The following is a 20,853-nucleotide window of genomic DNA, read 5'->3' as shown; positions in this document are numbered from 1 at the left end:
TTGCACATGCCATGAATTTCAATTGGCCTGAGGATCTCGATGGAGCAATATATGCTAATCCTAATGAGTATGATCTCTTTTGCAAGTCAGTGATGTCAGTGGTAGTAGAACAATAGGACACATGTATAGATCACGTCACAGGGTGGATGGGGATATGCATACATCCATACACCCAAAAGCGCAACACACAACATGCTCCTAACGCAGCATGTCAGCAATACAGTGGTACCTTGGGATAAGTACTTAATTCGTTCCGAAGGTTCGTTCTTAACCTGAAACTGTTCTTCACCTGAAGCACCACTTTAGCTAATGGGGCCTGCTGCTGCCGCTGCGCGGCCGCAGCACGATTTCTGTTCTCATCCTGAAGCAAAGTTCTTAACCCGAGGTACTATTTCTGGGTTAGCTGAGTCTGTAACTTGAAGCATATGTAACCTGAAGCGTCTGTAACCCGAGGTACCACTGTAGTAGATAGTGTTTGATTGGTAAACAGGCAGCTTAAGCAGCATGTACCAATTCCTGTGGAAATTGAGCGAAAGCAAAATAAGTTTTAGCAGTCAACGAAACTGGAAAAGGTCCACACATGGTGGACATGTAGAAAGATGAAAAAATATTGGGAAATTGTTTATAATGAGTTGAAAAAATGTTTAAATTTACCTTCCCTAAAAAACTAGAGTCCTTTTTGTTGGGAATAACCCAGACAGAAATTTCCAGGTGCCAGAAAAGTTTATTTATGTATGCAACAACAGCGGCCTGTGTTTTGTTAGGCCCCAAATGGAAAGTGAGCGAGGTTCCTTGGAAAGAGGATTAGCAACTTAAGATGTTAGAATATGCAGATCTTGCAGGTTTAACACACAGAATAAGAGAGCAAGAAGAATGCATATTTAAAGAAGAGTGGAAAATATTTATTGAATATATGGAAAATAATTGTACACAGCTGAAAACGCTCGCAGCATTAAGATAAATTCAACAGAGTAAATAATATTTGATTGATATAAAAGTGGAAAATTGATATGAATGGTTAGAGTAAAATATGCAGGAAAGTATGATATGTAATATGAACCATGGAAGGAGAAGAAGGGAAGTCATTGGATATTTTAAAGTTTGCAAAATGTTTAATTTGAAATGTAAAAAAGGAAAACTCAATAATATATATTTTAAAAAGGTCCACACAAAACTTTTTTGAAGGGGAAGTTGTTACAGACACTGTTCTGCACCCTACCTTATTTTATATATATTTTTCCATGTTTGAGAAATACCAGGGGTGGAGAAGGTGTTTTATCATATCTTTTCTTTGAAGTACAAAATCTATTCTCTGGGTCTTTAGATGTTAAAAAAAAAACCTGACTGGCTGTAGTCAATTTATACATCTTAATAGCAATATTCATCAAACTTTGGATCTCCACTTTAACATACCACATCCAGACAATTATGGAGGAACAGATTTCAGGTTTTTGTAGACTTTGTTTATGTGCTGCTTTTCAACCTTTAACCCCTACCCACCATAAATAGTAAAGCAATATAAAGGTAAAGGTAAAGGGACCCCTGACCATTAGGTCCAGTCGTGGCTGACTCTGGGGTTGCGGCGCTCATCTCGCTTTATTGGCCAGGGAGCCAGCATACAGCTTCCAGGTCATGTGGCCAGCATGGCTAAGCCACTTCTGGCGAACCAGAGCAGCGCACAGAAATGCCGTTTACCTTCCCGCCGGAGCAGTACCTATTTATCTACTTGCACTTTGACATGCTTTCAAACTGCTAGGTTGCCAGGAGCAGGGACCGAGCAATGGGAGCTCACCCCATCACAGGGATTCGAACCGCCGACTTTCTGATCAGCAAGTCCTAGGCTCTGTGGTTTAACCCACAGCACGTCAGCCGGAACTCAGTTCCAGCATCTCTCAGGTGGGTGCCATTGCCATTATAAGAGAACAAGGGAGGCGTTCATGGTGAGTTGTGGCACTTTTTTCTAGAAAAATAGCAGTGAATATAATAAACCCAAGGAAGCTAGAAACAGGATAAAATAATCATAGAATAATAAACGAGAGAGCTAGAAGCTCAAATTGGGAATACACAATTCAAGGCACATTCTTTTCCCTCAGTTCTGGGTCCTGCAGTTCATCCCTCACAGAGTTACAATTCCAGCAACCCTTAACAAACTACAGGGCCCACAATTCTTTGAGGGAAATGATGTGCTCTGAATATACTTTAAAGGGATGGTGCGTATGTAGCCCTAGATTAGAACTTTAAACTCGATTTCCCCCCCCCCCCTTTCAGAGTCATCAGAATCAGATACTAGGTGAGTCAGTCTAAGATATTCCCTGGTCTTTTTCCCAAGCTCCCTGAGAAGGAGTTAATCATATCTACGTGATGGCAAATGCCATTTCTTTTGCTTACTCAGCTAGAGACGGGTGTGGCATCTGTGAATGACGATCTGCAAAAGTTTCACTGAGAATATAAGGATTGTTGTAAGCAGTCACAACACAGCAATCTGCATTCATAAAAGAAAATGACTTCACCATTATGTTTGCAGTTGAGGTGGAAAGCAGGAATTGTTCTCCATGCAAAAAAGGCTCCTCCATATTAAATTTTAACCTGGGCTTGCTGGGACTGGCAAAGTAAGCCAATACAAATGGATCTTTTGGGAAAGCGAGTGAAAATATGTGGGTTTGATTTTTGTGCTAGTTTGTTAATGCTAAGATGGAGGGTATGAGATTCAAGAGGATAGAAAAGGTGGGTGTTACAGTTAACAGAAATAAGCAGGGCCCATTTCATGAATCCATCTGAACTTGAGTTTTAAGGCCAGTCTATCAGTGGTGCTCTCAGGGTAAGACTTTGGGCAGTGGGACAAGCAGAACCTAGATTTAATGGCCTTACAGGGAGTCCCCAATTCTGGGTAGTGTAGTTTTCCCCTCAGAGTTATAATTCCCAGCAACCCTTAACAAGCTACAGTGCCCAGAATGATGGAAAGAATGATATATAGAGTATACTATATAGTGTATATACTATAGTATATAGTATACACTATACTATATAGTGTATACAAAGCCTTCATAAGTAACACACATTTTTCTTTTCTCTCCCCGCCCCCCCGCCGCCACACCATCCCATGTGTTGCCACTGTTCCTACATTCCTAACATTACTAAATGGTTTGTCAACCCTGACTTTAAAAAAGAAAAAGAAACAGTATGCACATTTGCAGTTTTTCACTTTAAACTTACCAGGCATATCCATGGCTTTCTACATTTTCAAATAAGCAAAGTGATGTACATGGCCATCTTAAGAGTGGGGCCCTGGTAAGGCAATTGTCTAAAGTTACCTTAGTTTGCTATTTACAAATAGTATTTACAAATGCTCTTTTAATAATAATAATAATAATAATAATAATTTATTATTTATACCCCGCCCATCTGGCTGGGTTTCCCCAGCCACTCTGGGCGGCTTCCAAAAGAATATTAAAATACTATGATACATCAAACATTAAAAGCTTCCCTAAACAGGGCTGCCTTCAGATGTCTTCTAAAAGTCTGGTAGTTGTTGTTCTCTTTGACATCTGGTGGGAGGGCGTTCCACAGGGAGGGCGCCACTACCGAGAAGGCCCTCTGCCTGGTTCCCTGTAACTTGGCTTCTCGCAGTGAGGGAACTGCCAGAAGGCCCTCGGTGCTGGACCTCAGTGTCCGGGTAGAACGATGGAGGTGGAGACGCTCCTTCAGGTATACTGGACCGAGGCCGTTTAGGGCTTTAAAGGTCAGCACCAACACTTTGAATTGTGCTCGGAAACGTACTGGGAGCCAATGTAGGTCTTTCAAGACCGGTGTTATATGGTCTCGGCGGCTGTTCCCAGTCACCAGTCTGGCTGCTGGCTGCAGTTTAATAACCTGTTAAAGTTCACTAATTCACTCCTATTAAACTTATTTAAGATTCAATCAATCAATTAGTTTATTATGGTAATAGATCAGCAGTATAAAAATGGGTAAAAATGCAATAATTATAACAACAAGGTACAATAGAACAAGCAGGAATAAAAACAGGGAGAAGAGAGTCACTAACCAACTAGAACAGGGGTCAGCAATCTTTTTCAGCAGGGGGCCAGTCCACTGTCCCTCAGACCTTGTGGGGGGCCGGACTATATTTTTGGGGGGGAGGGATGAATGAATTCCTATGCCCTACAAATAACCCAGAGATGCATTTAAAATAAAAGTACACATTCTACTCATGTAAAAACACCAGGCAGGCCCCACAAATAAACAAGAGATGTGTTTTAAATAAAAGGACATATTCTACTCATGTAAAAACACGCTGATTCCTGGACCATCTGTGGGCCGGATTTAGAAGGCAATTGAGTCAGATCCGGCCCTCAGGACTTAGTTTGCCTACCCATGAACTAGAGCTTTGAATGTTACTGAAGTGATCCAGTTGAACACTTGTGAAGAAGAATCATGTGTCTGAAACACAAGATTTCGTCAACTAAATGGTGGCTAGCGGGTGACCAGGGGAGGGAGGTCACTACCCTGTCCCATTTGTCATTTACGCACCTGCAAATCTCTGAGACTGAGGCCAACCCATACATTATTCATCAGTCACTTATAAGGAGAGTTTGCTGTGGTGGTTAAATGCACACATGAAGGATTGGCATTCATTTCCAAGCACTCAGGAACATAACATTGAACACACACCAAGGAACAGACACCACTGAACTCAGCCCCTGGCACTTCATTGTGTTTACAGACATGCACCTGTCCCAGGCAAGCTCAAATGCCAGAATAAAGGTGAATCAGCCATGAAGTTAAAGAACTTTATCACAGCCTGCACAATTCAGACAATGGCTGTGAGACTAAACACACTCAGTGATCACACAGGGTTCTTTGTTGTACATACTACATGGTAACAAAATGATAATCTTTTATTCCAACAGCTTCAGAGTTTATTAATTAACTGATCTCAACTTTGCCTCCTGCAGTTCTTGACTATAAGCTACTGGCAAAACCTGCCTAGGTAAGGCATCAGGGGTCTCTGGTGGGAAATTTGGCAGCCTTACTTGCTGTTCCACTGTGATAGCCTGCAAGAGGCACAAACGGCTGGTTTGTTCTCTGTGGCAGAAGTCCTGTGGCCCAGCAGATGGGCAGAAGGTGGCACTGCAGCCACCTTCTAACCACTCAGTTAGGATCATGTTATACAATACTTGATGAACATTTAACCAGTGTTATACATTTATCAGTATATCCTTGATGTGTTACAAAAATGTGACATGCCTAATATCAAGCCCAGTAGCATCCTCCCATCTATCAATATTCCTCACCTTTGTCCTTTATCTGTATTTTTTGAAGACCCTTCTTTCCCAGCTCCTCCTCCTCCTCCAGTCTATTCACTTTTCTTCCTCTTTCTTTTATTTCCTATTAATTTAAATTGCGTCCCATACTTCCACAGATGAGCACTTAGCAGCATGCAAAGGGTTTATCTCATTTTATCCTCGCAGCAGCCCTGCCAGATAGAGTTGGGTGAGAGAGTGTGGCTGGTCCAGAGTCACTCCAGTGTTACCCATTTCGCAGCAATTTCTCTGCTGTCTTCTTTCCTTCACATCCTGCATGTTTCCTGGGACTACATACAGTCACAAAGAAGTAAACAAGCTTCGAGATTCTTCAAAACTCTTCCTCCGGCTGGAAGGTCAAAGGCGAGGAGTGGGGAGGAGATCTCAGGATGTTTCTGGGAAAGATCAAAGTGCCTTAAGCTTTTTGTTGGTGATCTGGAATTTGGGAGAGTAATGAGAAAGAGCTGCGTGGGTTTTCTCAGAGTGAGGCTCTGCTGGATGCAGAAAGGTCTTAGGCTGCGAACCCGAGGGCGGACAAAACACCCATTTCCTCACTTTCTCTCTCCCTCGCAAAACATCAAAGGCGGGAACGATTCTGGAGAAAGGCTGCCTTCCGGAGCCAAAAGCCTCTGCACCGGGTAGGGCCGTATCACACAGGGCCAGAGGGCGGGGTAGCTCCGCGCACCCTCCAGGTGAACCCTCCCAAAGCGCTACACTCCGCCCCTCGAGGGCTCGCCTTTCCTGCCGGAGCTGCGGCCGGCCCCATTTTCTTATCACCAGCACCGGGGGAAGGAGCAGGGATAGCTGGACGCCCGCAGCGAAGAAGGCACCGAGACTTCTTCCTCTCCGGGCGGACCGCTGCTTCTGCTGCTTTGGGATTCGGAGACGGAGGGGAGCAGCAAAGGGCTCTCGCCATGGCTTGCCATCTCGGACCTGGGATTTTGCTGCTCGTGGTGAGTTCTGAAGCCCACCCGGGGTTTCCCCACGATCAGATTTGCCCGAGAAATATACTGTATATGGGTGTGTGTGTGTCTGTGTGCGTGTGGAGAGAGCTTAACTTTCCCAGTTTTATTGTGCACTTCGAAGCACAGGGAGGGAAAAGGTCGCACCGCAGGCGAATAACAGGCTTGGCGGCTGCTTGGCGGAAGGGTTTCTGCTCCTGGAGCGCAGGAGCGCGCGCCACGCCCGGGAACCTCGGCTAGGAGGTTGCGCGGGGGCAGGAATGGCTGCGCGCCCGCCCGGAAACGCCCCTCACCGAGGGGCTCTCCGGGTCACAACCGGCCTGCGGGGGTCACAAACTTCGCCTTCGCGGGAAACGTTGGGAAATGGGTGGTTTTGAGGTTCGGCCGTCGCAGGGGGGGTGGGGCGGTTCCCGTCTAGGTGGCGGGAGCTGAAGCCCTCCAGGCAAGTCGCTGCTAGTTTTGGCCGTCTCTCCCAGTTCTGCCAAGAGCCTTTTTGGGTGGGGGTGGAGCGACAATAATAATCTATTGTCTGGTCACCGCCAGGTAGCTATGAAGGAAAGTCTTTGTAAATAGGAAAGTAACTGTAGGGGGGGTTGTTGATTGTTGTTTTACTTTGTTCTAGCTGTGGTGTTCCCTGCATGACATGGAGATCTGTTGCCAGGCATTAGACAGTGTGGTGTAGTGGTTAGGTTGTGTTAGGCCAAGAAGCCATCTGCCTTGCATGTGAAAGGGCCCAAGTTCAATCTTTGGCCCCTTCAGGTAGGGCTGGGAGAGGCTCCTTCTGCCTGAATCCTTGGAAAGCCACGGCCAGACAGTACTGAGATGAACTATGGTCTGGTTCAGTAAAAGGCAGCTTCTTAGGGTGGAGACGACTCAGGTTCAAATCCCCACTTGGCCAGCAAGCTCACTGAATGACCTCTCAGCCTATCCTATGGCACAGGGTTGTTGTGAAAAAGAAAATGGAGGGGAAGTCTCATGCAGGCTCCCTGGAAGACAGGCAGGATGTAAAAGTAAATATTTTATTTTTTAAGTGATGGAATGGTCATATTCAGAAGCAGTATGCACGGGGAAGGCACTGTTGGGTAGAAATCTGTTACCTTCATGCCTTCTCTGTGAGCTTATTGGTGGACTCATCAGGTTGGTCACTGCAGGAAACAGTGAGTGGTGTTTAATGCTAGTCTTGCACAGAGTAGACCCATTGAACTACATAAACATGACTTAGGATTATTAATTTCAGTGAGTCTGCTCTGAGTAGGGCTTAGTTGAATACAACCCAGGATGCCAGACTAGACGATGAACACTTGATCTGGTTCACTTTGGACTTCTCTTAGGTTCTTATGGTTAAGAATCATAATGTGGGCTAACCAGTAAAACATTTTAAGCTAATCATTTAAACTAATACCTGGTTTAGTAGTAGTACATATGAAAAGGGGTCTTAGTGAACCACAAGCTTAAGATGAGTCTATAGTGTGATGCAGCAGCAAAAAACAACAAAAATACCACTAATGCTATTATAGGCTGCATCAACAGAAGTATAGTGTTCAGATCAAGGGAAGTAATACGTAGTACCACTCTATTCTGCCTTGGTCTGACCACACCTGGAGTACTGTGTCCAGTTCTGGGTGCCACAATTTAAGAAGGATATTGTCAAGCTGGAACGTGTGCAAAGAAGGGCAGCCAAAATGATCAAGGGTCTGGAAACCAAGCCTTATGAGGAAGGGTTGAGTGAGTCAGGTATGTTGAGCCTGGAAAACAGGAGGCTGAGAGGGAGATATGATAGCCACCTTCAAATATCTTAAGGGTTGTCACATGGAAGATGGAGCAAGCTTGTTTTCTCCTGCTCAGGGTAGGACCTGAATCAATGGTTTCAAGTTACAAGAAAGCAGATTCTGACTAAACAACAGGAATAACTTTTTGACAGTGGAACAGACTCCACCAGAAGGTAGTGGACTCTTCTTCCTTGGAAGTTTTTAAGCAGAGTTTAGATGGCCATCTATCATGGATGCTTTAGTTGAATTTCCTGCATTGCAAGGGGTTGGACTAGATGGCCTTTGGAGTCCCTTCCAGCTCTGTTTCTACTTTTATGGGCATTTGCTAGATCATTGTAAAAGCAATTAGTGTTTTCTCTGGCTTATGCTGCCCAAGATAGTTCAAGATCTCTCTCTCTCTCTCTCTCTCTCTCTCTCTTAGAAGAAATAATTTTTTCCTCGCTCACCTACTGCTGGAAATACCAGGCAGTCAGTTTCATATCTTTTATCTTATTGAAGATCATCTTGAAATAGACAAGTTTGGAACTGAAACAACTCCTTCCTCAAAGTAATAATAATAAATCATTGTTTCTGTCAGCTTTGCAAATATTTATTTATTTTACAAAATTTATATACCTCTTGATTGTAACAAGTAGTTTACAAGAAATATTAGAATTGCCAATTAAAAACAGTTCAAAGCAATTTAAAACATTTTAAAATAATTAAAATTATCAGGAAAATACAGCAGATTAAAACACTTCAGTATCTACATGTCTGGAAATATCTCTTGATGTTCTTCTCAATTACATCACCCTGTGGTGTACTTTGCATAGGGAAACTGAACCCAGACTTGTCCTGACTCATATAAAACTTTGAGGAAATGACAAAGATTCCAGAAAACGGTGTTGGTTCCTACACATCTTGTGAAGCTAGAGACACCATGCAACCACCATTCCTTAAATTGTGCCCTGGAGGATTTGTCTGACTGGTTTCATCCAACTTGTCCTGGAACATCTTACTGATGTCATGGTTCAGCCCTAGAAAAAGTGACGTAATGATAAAGAACAGAATATACTTCCCAACATATACAAAGAATCCCTACCTGTAGACAAATCACTCTTGCAACTTGCTGATGGGAATGATGATTCTCCACTGACCTTTGACACCTGAAATGTGTATTTTCAGGACCCGCCTTATTTTTTGTGACTGCATTTTTGTAACTTCCTTCCAGTAGAGATTCAGCAGGTTTCATCCCTGCTTTCTTTTAGATGTCACATAAAAACAGTGTTATTTAGACAGGCCTTCAAAGCATTTTTAATACTTGGTTGGGAACCGCCCAGAGTGGCTGGGGAAACTCAGCCAGATGGGCAGGGTATGAGTAATATATTATTATTGTTGTTGTTGTTGTTGTTGTTGTTTTAACATTTTGTGAATGTTTTTATTGTAACATCTGTATGGCGTGCACCACCCTGTATTTTTAAGGAAGTGTAGCTTGAAAATATTTCAATAAAAATATGTATACACGATATGGATAAAGTGGGCATAGACTGCCTCCCCCTCCCCTTACACTATAATATAATTTGTAGTAGCCCCTTGAAATTCATTGGAAGTAGATTCAGGACAGACAAAAGGAAGGACTTCTTCACACAAGACATGATAATTTTAATTATAATTATTATCACATTCTCTACGACAGGTGTGTTTTTGGTCCTATCTTTAGCAACTTTACAAGCCAGTACAGTAGCTATAACTAAATAGAGCCCACAGTTGCAGAGGTATCGTGACACGGAACAGCAGTTGCTGGAGAGCAGCTGCGGATAAGCTATTGTAGGGATGGAAAACCTATGGCCTGAATTAGATGGAGCCTACATCTGGTCCAGTAGGCCTCTTCATACATCGTATGTTCAGTATTGGAACTGATAATGCTGAGATGCCATTGACTTACTTAAGGGCAAACTACATGTTACATATTGTTCTAGGAATGGATTGAGTATCAGTCTGAGAGAAACAGTATGGCCTTTTTCTCACCCACCTCCACTTCTGCAAGTTAAGCCATAATTTAGCTTCGTGTGTCATCCAAACCCAGGCTCACTCTTTATCTGACTCCTGACAAACCATGAGCTGATTTACAGCTCATGGTTTGTCTGGAGGAGAGTACACTAAGCCAGTGCACTAAGCCAAAGCATGATTTAGCTCACAGCAGTGGCAGGACTGGAGGAGAGGAGCAAAGTGCCTGCAGCTTCCTCCCCAAGAGCCTACATGCTCTCACATTCACAATTGTGCTTAGCACTAGATGCAAACTGAGCCTTTATGTAATTTCCCCAGTATTGGAATTCCCCCTTGACTTAAGAGTGGAGAGTTGGCACACTAGTCTGTGTGTTATCTCTAGAACAGGGTTTTCCAAACTTGGGTCTCCAGCTGTTGTTGGACTGGCTAGCGGGACCAGTGGCCAGGGATGATAGTAATTGTAGTCCAAAACAACTGGAAACCCAAGTTTGGAGAACCATGCTCTAGAGCAGCGATTTTCAACCTGTGGGTTCCCAGATGTTGTTGGACTACAACTCCCATCATCCCTGAGCTCTGGCCTTGCTAGCTAGGGGTGATGAGAGTTGTAGTTCAACAACATCTGGGGACCCACAGGTTGAGAAAGGCTGCTCTAGAGAAATTTGTGATTTCCATTTGCTATATGTTAATCATGTTCATAGACACTTCTTGTAAGGTCAGTGGTTAGAACTTCTTGCTGCTCAAGAGATGTTGCTGATGATTTATTCCATGGCAGCTACTGAGGTCTGATATGTTTATACACAGCAAGAGCATCTAGGCCTACTGTTGGTTACCATGTTGTAGGGGTTAAATTATGCTTTCTTTCACCCTGGTAAAAAACTCAGTTGACCCACACACCCACATTTGTATACATATGCACATACACACATCTCTTTGCTCCCGTCTGATATTCATCTCCTGCGGGTTTCTTTGACATTCTTGTTATAGCAGGGGCAGCTTTCAGAGGCTTCACTTGAACTCACTACAGCTTACTCTTGAACTTACAGTAGTGATTCTCATGAGTAAATATGCATAGATGCAAGTCCTTCCTTAGTAAATACGGAACTGTTTCACTTCCTTTTCCACAGCACAGGGTTATTGACTTCTCCGTCTGGTTTTAGTTCTCTGGGTCTAATTACCCATCAGTTAGTTATCCCATAAATCCTTACATGAAGATATGTGGCAAGTAACCTTCATTTAATCCTGCCATGCCATTGATGTAGATGCATAATAAAACAGAAACTCAAATCTTGCATGCCAACATGGAAAGGTCACTCTTAAGGTCAAAGATGAAACTGCTAATGTAAAATGGCAATTATATTTATTTATATATAAAAGGTATGGTAGTTTTCAGTCGACACTAACATTTGATCTGTTTCTACAACAAACAGTCTTTTCTTTTCTTTTCTTTTCTTTTCTTTTCTTTTCTTTTCTTTTCTTTTCTTTTCTTTTCTTGGAAATATATGTGTTTCCTTCTCCTGTGGTTTTGATATAGGATATCTTAAGAACCTTACAGAAGAAAGACTTCACAGATCCATAATAGACAATTAGCTTGAAAGTATATCCAGTAAATAAAGGGTCCCCTTTCTCCTGTTTATACCCATTAGTTTTGTTCTTGTTTTTTTATCAGCTGTTGCCATTAATCCAATTTTATTTTATTGCTAAAGTAATAAGTGGGGTGGGTGGGGGTGGGGGTGGATGAATATTCTACTTTATTGCTGTAATTCTTCTCCTCTCTAATTTCTCCTTGATCTTGCCCTCTAGTCTATAGTTTACTCAATAATTGCTTGTTTGCTTTAGAAAAGGCAATCCCTAAATGTTTCACTGATCTATTATTAACTTGAATTTTTGTTTTATCTTCTAAGTCTCTCAATTCATCATCTGTAAGATGAAAGGCTAAAAGTTTTGCCATTTGTATTCTGTTGTCTGCTTAAATCCATCAACAATATTTAAACTTTCTGTTAGGCATATTTCAGCTTCAGTATTTGTTAATACTACATCACCTGCATATAGGCAGACCTTAATTTCCTGCCTCAGACAAGATTTTACCTGTATCATGTGACGAAAAGGGGCATGCTGATATCCCCACCCCCAAATGCAGGCATGATGCATAAAATGGAATAAAAGGAACACTTTATTGAACAATCATAAATCTGTAGCAAGGCAGTGACAGTGCAGATAAATGAAGGCTTCAAACTAAATGAGGATGAGGAGAGAGCACATGCTCTGTGCTCCCATGACCTTATTCTTCCCACTAGGGAGGGAAAGTCAAACACACCTTTTTTTGTATTTGTATTTGTATTTGTATTTGTTGCATAGTGGTGGCGCTGTGGGTTAAACCACAGAGCCTAGGCCTTGCCGATCAGAAGGTTGGCGGTTCAAATCTCCATGACGGAGTGAGCTCCCGTTGTTCGGTCCCAGCTTCTGCCAACCTAGCAGTTCGAAAGCACGTCAAAGTGCAAGTAGATAAATAGGTACCGCTCCAGCGGGAAGGTAAACGGTGTTTCCGTGTGCTGCTCTGGTTCACCAGAAGTGGCTTAGTCATGCTGGCCACATGACCCAGAAGCTGTACGCCGGCTCCCTCAGCCAGTAAAGCGAGATGAGTGCTGCAACCCCAGAGTTGGTCACGACTGGACCTAATGGTCAGGGTCCCTTTACCTTTACCTTTAATGTTTGTATTTATTGAATGGTAATTCTAGGGCTACAGTTGTGGCACTATGTTAATAAAGTGAATTGGCTGGTTTGTGTGCCACCATTATGATTAGAGATATGGGGGGCATGTTCTATGGCATATAGTTAGGAAAATGGTTTAGTAGACTGATCTGAAACTTGTAAGTGTATGAGCGGTGGGTTTGAGGATGGTCCGTGCCAAATTTGGGGTGGAAAGGATAAGAATTATTTTGAACTAGTTAAACATTTGAGACAAGTTGGCAGATGGTGTGTGTTTTACTTCCATAGAATTTGCTGGGTTAATTTTTCCAGAAAGTTTCCTCCGTTTGTACTGTGTGATTTGGGAAACAAGTAGTTGTGCAAAGTCAAGGAGATAATCTAGTATGTGCTTTTGTCCAATACAGTGGTACCTCGGGTTACATACGCTTCAGGTTACATACGCTTCAGGTTACAGACTCCGCTAACCCAGAAATAGTGCTTCAGGTTAAGAACTTTGCTTCAGGATAAGAACAGAAATCGTGCTCCAGCGGCGTGGCAGCAACAGGAGGCCCCATTAGCTAAAGTGGTGCTTCAGGTTAAGAACAGTTTCAGGTTAAGAATGGACCTCCAGAACGAATTAAGTACTTAACCCGAGGTACCGCTGTAGTAGTGTTACATGGTTGTAGTTTTTATTTAAAATGCATTTTTGTGGTTGAGGTTAATGGGAATTTGTAAGGGTGTTCCAAACACATGCTTAGTGTGAACTTGTTTCGAGAGAGGGTTAAGTCAAGGGAGAGGGTCAAATGGAGCCCATGGCTGAGCTGTATCCTTTCAGTTGGACCCAATGCCAGCACTGGCAACTCCATGAATGGTGAGTAAAGGCAGGTAAGAGTCAGAAGTTCAGCTGGGCAGGGAAGGGAGGTCTCCTTCCTTGAGAGCTCGGTAGCACAGCTGATCCCACTGGGGCAACTTGCTGTTAGTACCTTGGGCAAGAATGGCTGCATTCCTGATCAGGAAATCCATAGCACAGCCAAACCCATTGGGGCTGATTCACAATTGTCCTTTTGCACCTGCATCTCTGTCTGCCCCACACCTATCAGGTGTGAGCCAGGTGGGTGTGGTTTGGGCAAAACAGCCTCATGGGCCAAAATTGGGAATTGTGCCAAATTTGACTCATGGAGCAGAGGTGCCCCACCCTTGCCATAACAAATGGCAGCATGACCCCCTGCTTGCCACAAAGTATATATGTGCTCAAGACAAAATTGTAGCCATACTGGTTCTCTTCATGCGTCTCTTTGATACATTCATTTGTATCATTCGCATCCTGCATTTGTATGCATACAACCCTTGCTGTTTTTAGAAAGCACCTAAAATTGCTAGGTTCTATTCAAAAATTAAGAAATAAAGACTTGTCTTGCCCTTATCTTTAGACAGTAAGCCTGCAGGCATCTTAGGGAGGAAAGGAAAAAGGAAGGAAAAGAGAGGGAGAAGAGATGGTTATCTACATGGGGCATTAGAAGTTTCCTTGCATTTAATCTCTCCTTTGCAATTGGTGTTTGCATTGGAAATCCCCCAATGATGCCTTTCCTTCCCACCCGTGAACAGAAAACTGGCTTCAAAAGAGGACTTTTCTGCAGGAATGCAGTACAGATGAAAGTGTTAAATTCTCTCTGTGTGTCTGCTGTGATCTTCATAATTCATCAGTCCACACCAGCCTCATGCTATTTCTGTTGTTTTTAAAACATGCATGTTACAGACACATTTAACTGCCTCTCTAGATTGGCCCTTCAAGAGCCACTTGCATGTAAAAAACAAAGGAAACGTGTCAGATTCCAGGACAGTGCATTGAAAGAGAACTGTAGTGTGTGGTGGAGCTTTTACTGTTTCACTGCAAGGCTGATTTCTGGTTTGTTTTAGATAGTGGAAATACTTCAGAAAGCAATTCTGTGTGACAGCTTAGTCTGACCAGCCCATTTGGCATTGATGTTTAGCAACTGTACAAATATTATTTGCAATGTTGACTCCCAAGTTGGTTCAACATGATAGAACGCTCCTGCTCGTGGGATTAAAATCCCAATTTAAGTCTGCTTTATTTTATCTCATAAGAAATGTCTGTAAGGGAAGGTGTGCAAAGTTCTCTATGTGTGCGGAAAAGGTTTTCGTCGTCTGTGTACTTAAAGCACTTCCATTTTGAGCTAAATCTCAGAAGGCTTTACAGAACCTTCTGCTGGTTCATACCTGTACAATCCCGAGAAAATGCATGAATCAGTTTCAACTGTGTTATGACAGAACGTTTAGTAATGGAAGGGCAGGGTAGCTTTCACACAAAGAAAATGCATTTCTCACCCAAAACAAAGAAATCCACCCTGGAACAGAACCTCCCCTAGGTTAGAAACACAACCTGGGAGCGTGCTGGGACTTGCAAAACAACGATTTAATATGGACACACACAAATGTCTGCATTGAAGTTAGGGAGCTGCCCAAATGAATACTTATTGTATAGGCTGCCAGTTCCTGCAACACAGTTTACAGTTGCTTACAAAGGGTGTGTGTCTTCTGATGTTAAAAGTCTGAATGTAAAGCATATTTCCCAACATCAGAAAACATTAATATGGGAATAAGCTCTTCCTTTTTATTTGGAAGTTCTGTTTTCGCCCTGGCATGTTTATGATCCTGTTCTGAAAGAAAAGTCAGCAGAACTCATGATCTGAATGAATGAAAGCTCATTAACTCAAATTGTTTTTTTATAAAGATGCATGTTGTTGACCATACTGCCATGTGGTAAATGCAACTTGTGCATGGATTGTCTTCCATTCTCTTTGTGAAATCTAATCTTACTTTGCTGACTTGCTGCTGACACAGGTGGCCAGTACACAAACCACAAGGTTGCTGCAGGTTCAGGTGCCACACATTGAGCTTATATTGGATGAAACACTATTTAAGCAAGTATTGCACGGCTTGCTGGCTAGTAGACTCTCAAACCACACTGAAAATTTCCAGTTCAAGGCTATCCATGTATCAGGAGTTGGCAGAAATGAATAAATGGATTTGATAAACAGAATAGGAGAATGCCACTCCTGCAATTTAGCTGGAGAGTGTTTGACCCCACCCCTCCCTGGAGAAAGGTGAGGGGGTGGTCACATGGCCCCTGTGACCCAATAAGATGAGGTTTTTTAAGGCGGCACCTCCACTGACCTCATCCTTTTTGCATTCAAAGTGCCTACCCTCCGTTTAAGCAGTGTGAGCTGTAGGCCGAGTAGGATTTGGGGAGCACCCTATCATAGGGTCTCCTTTTTTGCCTGCTCCATACTGTTGGGCAAATTTAATTTGCATTCAGGAAGAGGTGTGGCTTGCTTGCCAGATTTGCATTGGTTTCGGGCAGGTGAGGAAGCAGAAAAAAGCCTAGGTTTACTGAAGCAGAATTGGATTGGGGACACCAATTCAGGTCTCTGCCAGTGCATTATGCTGGAGGGTCTCCTTGAGGCCTGACTAGGTGCACATCTGGGTGAACGCCGGACAGTGGAGGCCAGGTATGCATGTGGGGACAATACCCAAGGTTTACTTGGCAACGAAGGAATCTTTCCTTCCTGGTTCTTCTGTGAGGAGCCACAGCTCAGGGCTGCAGCATAGGCTTCTAGGGTGGTTACTAGAAGATTTTGAAGAAGTCTTCACCTGCCTGTTGAAATTCAGTTTGATTGGATGAGTTAACACATATCACCCATGCCCTGTTTCTTACTTCAGGGCATGGAGAGGCAAATGCAAGTTTGTTGAATGTAAAGTTTGCCAAGAGATGGTTATGGAAACGGACTTGACAGGAAATTATTCTTGTAAATAATAGTCTTTCTTTGTTCAGCGCTCTCTCTCTCTCTCTCTGTGTGTGTGTGTGTGTGTGTGTGTGGGCTTGTTGTAGGAAGTATACAGCCATACTACTGCATAGTTCAAAGTCCCTAGTTCAGATCTCATCTCTGTCATGATGGCCTCCCTAGTCTCCACCTAAAAAGGAGGTAATAAAATAGCCAACTTTATCTTATTGCTCTGGGTATAAAGCACTCTGTGCTCTCCAAAACAAAACACCATCTATTTGTTTTAAATATTTCTTTCTCATCTACATTTCTAAAAGCAGCCCAATATAGAAATATATGAATGAGGCAGCTATTTTAGACGTTGTTCAGCAATGAAAACAATTCAGTGCAGCCAGTTAAAACCCAGTCTAGTGCAGGGGCTTAATATCATTCATGTCCCCAAAGCCTTGCTAAGCAGAAAGGTTTTAACCATCATCTGGCAGAAGGTCATCAAAAAGCAGCATGATGATGATGATGATAAATTACATTTATTAATCACTTGTTAGCAATTTGCATTTTAAAACATTGATAAATCATACCGGGGTTCCCAAATTGTGGTTGACAGATCGTTAGTGGTCTGTGAGCTTTCAGGTAGTTCATAGTACATCTGTATGAAATATTCATATTGATTTGTAAATGTATTTTTGTTGCTTCTTTTGATTCTTGTGTTCTGTCTTCCTGTGTTAAATTCAAATTGTAATACCGTAAAATATAAGAAAAGAAAAGAAAAAATGCAATAAAAATACAGCCACATATCACACAGCATCTTGCATAGTGCATTACAAATGCTGCAAGTGGCAGGAAAATCATTAAGCATTCCTGGATGGAGGATGAGAAGTTGCCCAGGAAGGGAAAAGGCCCAAGGAGAACTGCAGCCTAACAGGGGTGCATCCTGGCTCAGCTTGTTAAGCCATAATCATTCAGTCATGTGAAGGGGAGCGCTATCCATAATTACATCTCTATAATATTAGCATCTCTATAGTTTTTGTTATAGGAAGGAACTTGGTATAAGGCTGCCATTTTGTAAACTTTTGCAGCAGCTGTTCATTTATTGTAATATGTGTATCAAGTTTGAGTTGAAGCAAGGGCAAAGTCTCCAAAGGTGGTTTATTCATAGAATTGATAAGCCAAATAGCAGTGTTTTGTCTCGTGACTCTTTTAAAATGGAATGGAATGAAATTAAGTCTGTTTTGAATTTGGCCATACTACACTTAGCAAGACCCCGGGAAGCTAAGCAGGACCAGCTGGTACCTGGATGGATTTAATAAGATAATCTTTAAGCTTTACTGTTTTTCTATTGTATTCATTTTTAACATTACTGGGTGGACAAACAAAGAGGAATGCATTTGCTGAATTTCTCTGACACTGTGCACAGTTATTTTAACTCTCATGTTTGTTTTGTAGCTTTTAAAAAATACATTTCTCTATTATTATTTTCAGAGCTGTGCCATCTTTGGGAATGGACTTCACATAGAGGTAGGAGATTGTGTGAAATTGTAATGAATTGACCAAAAATACTTCCAAAATGAAGCTGCAAAGAGGGAGGGAATGAATTGAGCTAGGAGGGAATATATGTAGTGCATAAGATGTCGTATGGAGTGGATGGTGGTGTTTTGGTGGGGAAACAAGAATGTTAAATGCCTAACCACTTCCACAAAATAAATAAACACACTGAAATAACACACAGGAAGCTTTTCAAGCCTTAAGGAAAAGTATTCTTGCATTTATTTACAAAATAAGATATTCCAGGTATTGTATACAAAAAATAAAATATATACTTTTGAAAATAAATTATTTAGCACCAGATTCAGCCAACCCGGCATTTTAGAGGAATCATAACTAGTACAATAGGGCTTTCCTGCCCCCACCATGTGTCCCCCAAATCCTCTCTGGAGGGTTATGAGGACCTCCAAAACAGAACATGGGAGGAGAGGAGGTATCATTCCATCTGGAAAGCAGAAATGGAACCATCAGTAGAGTGCAACACTGAATTCCTCCCTTAAATTGCCATCTGTAGGGCTTCACTGAAAGTCCGTGAGGTCAGTGAGGTCCATCATTAAATTAAAAGTGTGTTCAGTTGGGGGGGGGCTGTGCACAATGACCCCATCCCCTCTACTCCTGACTTCGCTGCATTCAGCAGCAAGTTTCCATTGTAAGTGTGTTCAAACAAAAATGATTACAAGGCCCCTTCAGACCTTACCACTGAATACTAGAGGGTGGAGAGTACATGGCTGGCTCCCTCTGAAAACCATTTCATGGTATTAAAAGCCAGAGGAGGCTTTCTTCTGATAAAATGTGCATAGGATTGTTCCGTTAGTCTGCGCAGTATGTTAGTTTCATCTGTTTTTTCTAACGAGCCCCACATTATTGTTAAATGGAAAAATACAAAAATGCACTTTTAAAATAGCCTTGTTCATTATAGATGTTCATTCAGGATGTTGACATGCACACAGTGTTCCATCTTTTTTATATTTAACAAGATTTATATGCTGCTTAGTCAACAAAAACCTCAAAGCGGTTCATATAGAATAATATAAAATATTCACTAAAAATACTGACAGAAACAAACTTGGAAAAACTAATGGACGTAAAATTTATCAAAATATATGCTTTCCTGACAGATTCCTGGAGGTAGAAACAAGCAGCTCCTTCATTCGGATGGTCACATTAGACAGAAGCGGGAATGGATTGTCCCACCTGCCCTCCTCAATGAAGAGAGTGAAAATAAGAACCCAATTGCTAAAGTAAGTCAGAGCCAAATGAACAGAATCCTGAGAAATGTGGGGCAGGCTTGCTATGGAAATGGGTATCTCTTTGACATCATCATATAGCACCTCCTTCCTGGTCGTCTTAGCAAAAACAAAAAGTTAATTTCTGTGGGTTGTATCTAATGCTAGTCCTACTCAGAGAAGACCCACTGAAATTAACGTAACTAACTTAGGTTGATTCATTTCAATGGATCTACTCTGGGTAAAACTTGGTTGGCTGTAACCCTATAATTGCTTTATGTAAGTCACCTTGTGTGGGCTTTGCTCTAGAAAGCAGCATAGGTAAGCAAAGGAATAGGGAACGCAAGTCAATTGACTGCTGATTAAATACTGGATCTTACATCAAACTGTTCTGTACTGATAGCATTTCAATGGTGACATGAGGTATCACATCCTCCACTAACTTTGTCCTCGCTTTAAAGCCTGTTCCTACCCTTACTTCCCAATAAATATCCCTACCTATGGCCACCATTCCTCCTACTGTCTCTCTGAGCTCCACATTTCTCCCATCTGCCTAAAGTTTTCTCTGACAATTCCCATGTAGTCGCACCTCTTTAGCCATGTTCAGGTGTTTGCCTGATAGTGTGATGGTTGAAAGCAGGAGCATGTGCTGTCCCAACCCGCAACATGATTGTGTATGTCATCCCCCTTACCTTTCCCATGTTGTTTGGGTAGGTCCTCAAGAGGCTTCTAATGCACAAGGTGCACAAGATGTTCTACTTATAAAAACATTATCTTGTTTATTTGTACAGGGGCATTTAATTTCCCAAAACTCTGAACATTATTTTAATCATGTTCCTTACAGATACGATCTGATCATGAAGGTGAACCCGGGATAGTTATTACTTACACTATTTCAGGCACAGGAGTCACCGAACCACCATATAATTTGTTTGTGATTAATGGAAAAACTGGAGACCTGAACATAACAAGAATAGTTGATCGGGAGCAAACGCCAATGTTCCATGTAAGTGAAGCAATTAGACTTCCTTTTCTTAGCAAGCACTCAGATTGATGTCAATTGCCATCATTCAACTTTTACTGTATCGATTTGAATTCACACATATGGATTATTTACTTTTCTGCCAATATTCTTCCAGCTGAAAGGTTATGCAATGGATCAGTATGGTAATCACATGGAAAAACCATTAGACTTGAGAATTAAAGTTAAAGACATAAATGACAACTACCCAAAGTTTTCAAAGTCAGTTTTTATGGGCTCTGTTGAAGAATTGTCTGAAGTAGGTAAGTCCTGGAGCTTTATTTAATACTTTCATTCTAACTTGATAGCAATTTTGTTTTCTGTGCATATCCTTGTACTTTTCCCTAACTACACTATCTCTTGGTCCCTTGTTTATGGTTGAAATCCTGTACTTAGTAGCAGATGTGTCTCTTTCATTGATTTCACACAGATGTGCAGGGTCATGGTATTGCAATAGGTTAGGAACATCACACGCATTTGATCTGAGGTTGGTCTTCAGAGGGGAAGATGCTGGAAAATGTAGCAGAGATTAATAGTGCAAGGTGCACCTGAAATCCTT

General features: G+C 42.1%; 1 protein-coding gene across 1 annotated transcript in view; it reads left to right on the top strand.

Moving 5' to 3' along the window:
- Positions 1-20,853, top strand: part of LOC308481827 (uncharacterized protein) — a 73,422-nt gene that overhangs the window by 37,272 nt on the left and 15,297 nt on the right. Inside the window, exons 18-22 of the mRNA XM_081014532.1 lie at positions 5,816-6,253; positions 17,985-18,020; positions 19,166-19,288; positions 20,118-20,279; positions 20,413-20,557. Of these exons, the coding sequence (XP_080870658.1) occupies positions 5,816-6,253; positions 17,985-18,020; positions 19,166-19,288; positions 20,118-20,279; positions 20,413-20,557 (904 nt within the window). The remainder of the gene's footprint in view (positions 1-5,815; positions 6,254-17,984; positions 18,021-19,165; positions 19,289-20,117; positions 20,280-20,412; positions 20,558-20,853) is intronic.

This window comes from Podarcis pityusensis, assembly GCF_964106645.2.
Source record: "Podarcis pityusensis genome assembly, chromosome: 7".
Lineage (NCBI taxonomy): Eukaryota > Metazoa > Chordata > Lepidosauria > Squamata > Lacertidae > Podarcis > Podarcis pityusensis.
The sequence above is the reverse complement of the archived record's forward strand: the minus strand, read 5'-3'. Positions and strand labels throughout refer to the sequence as shown.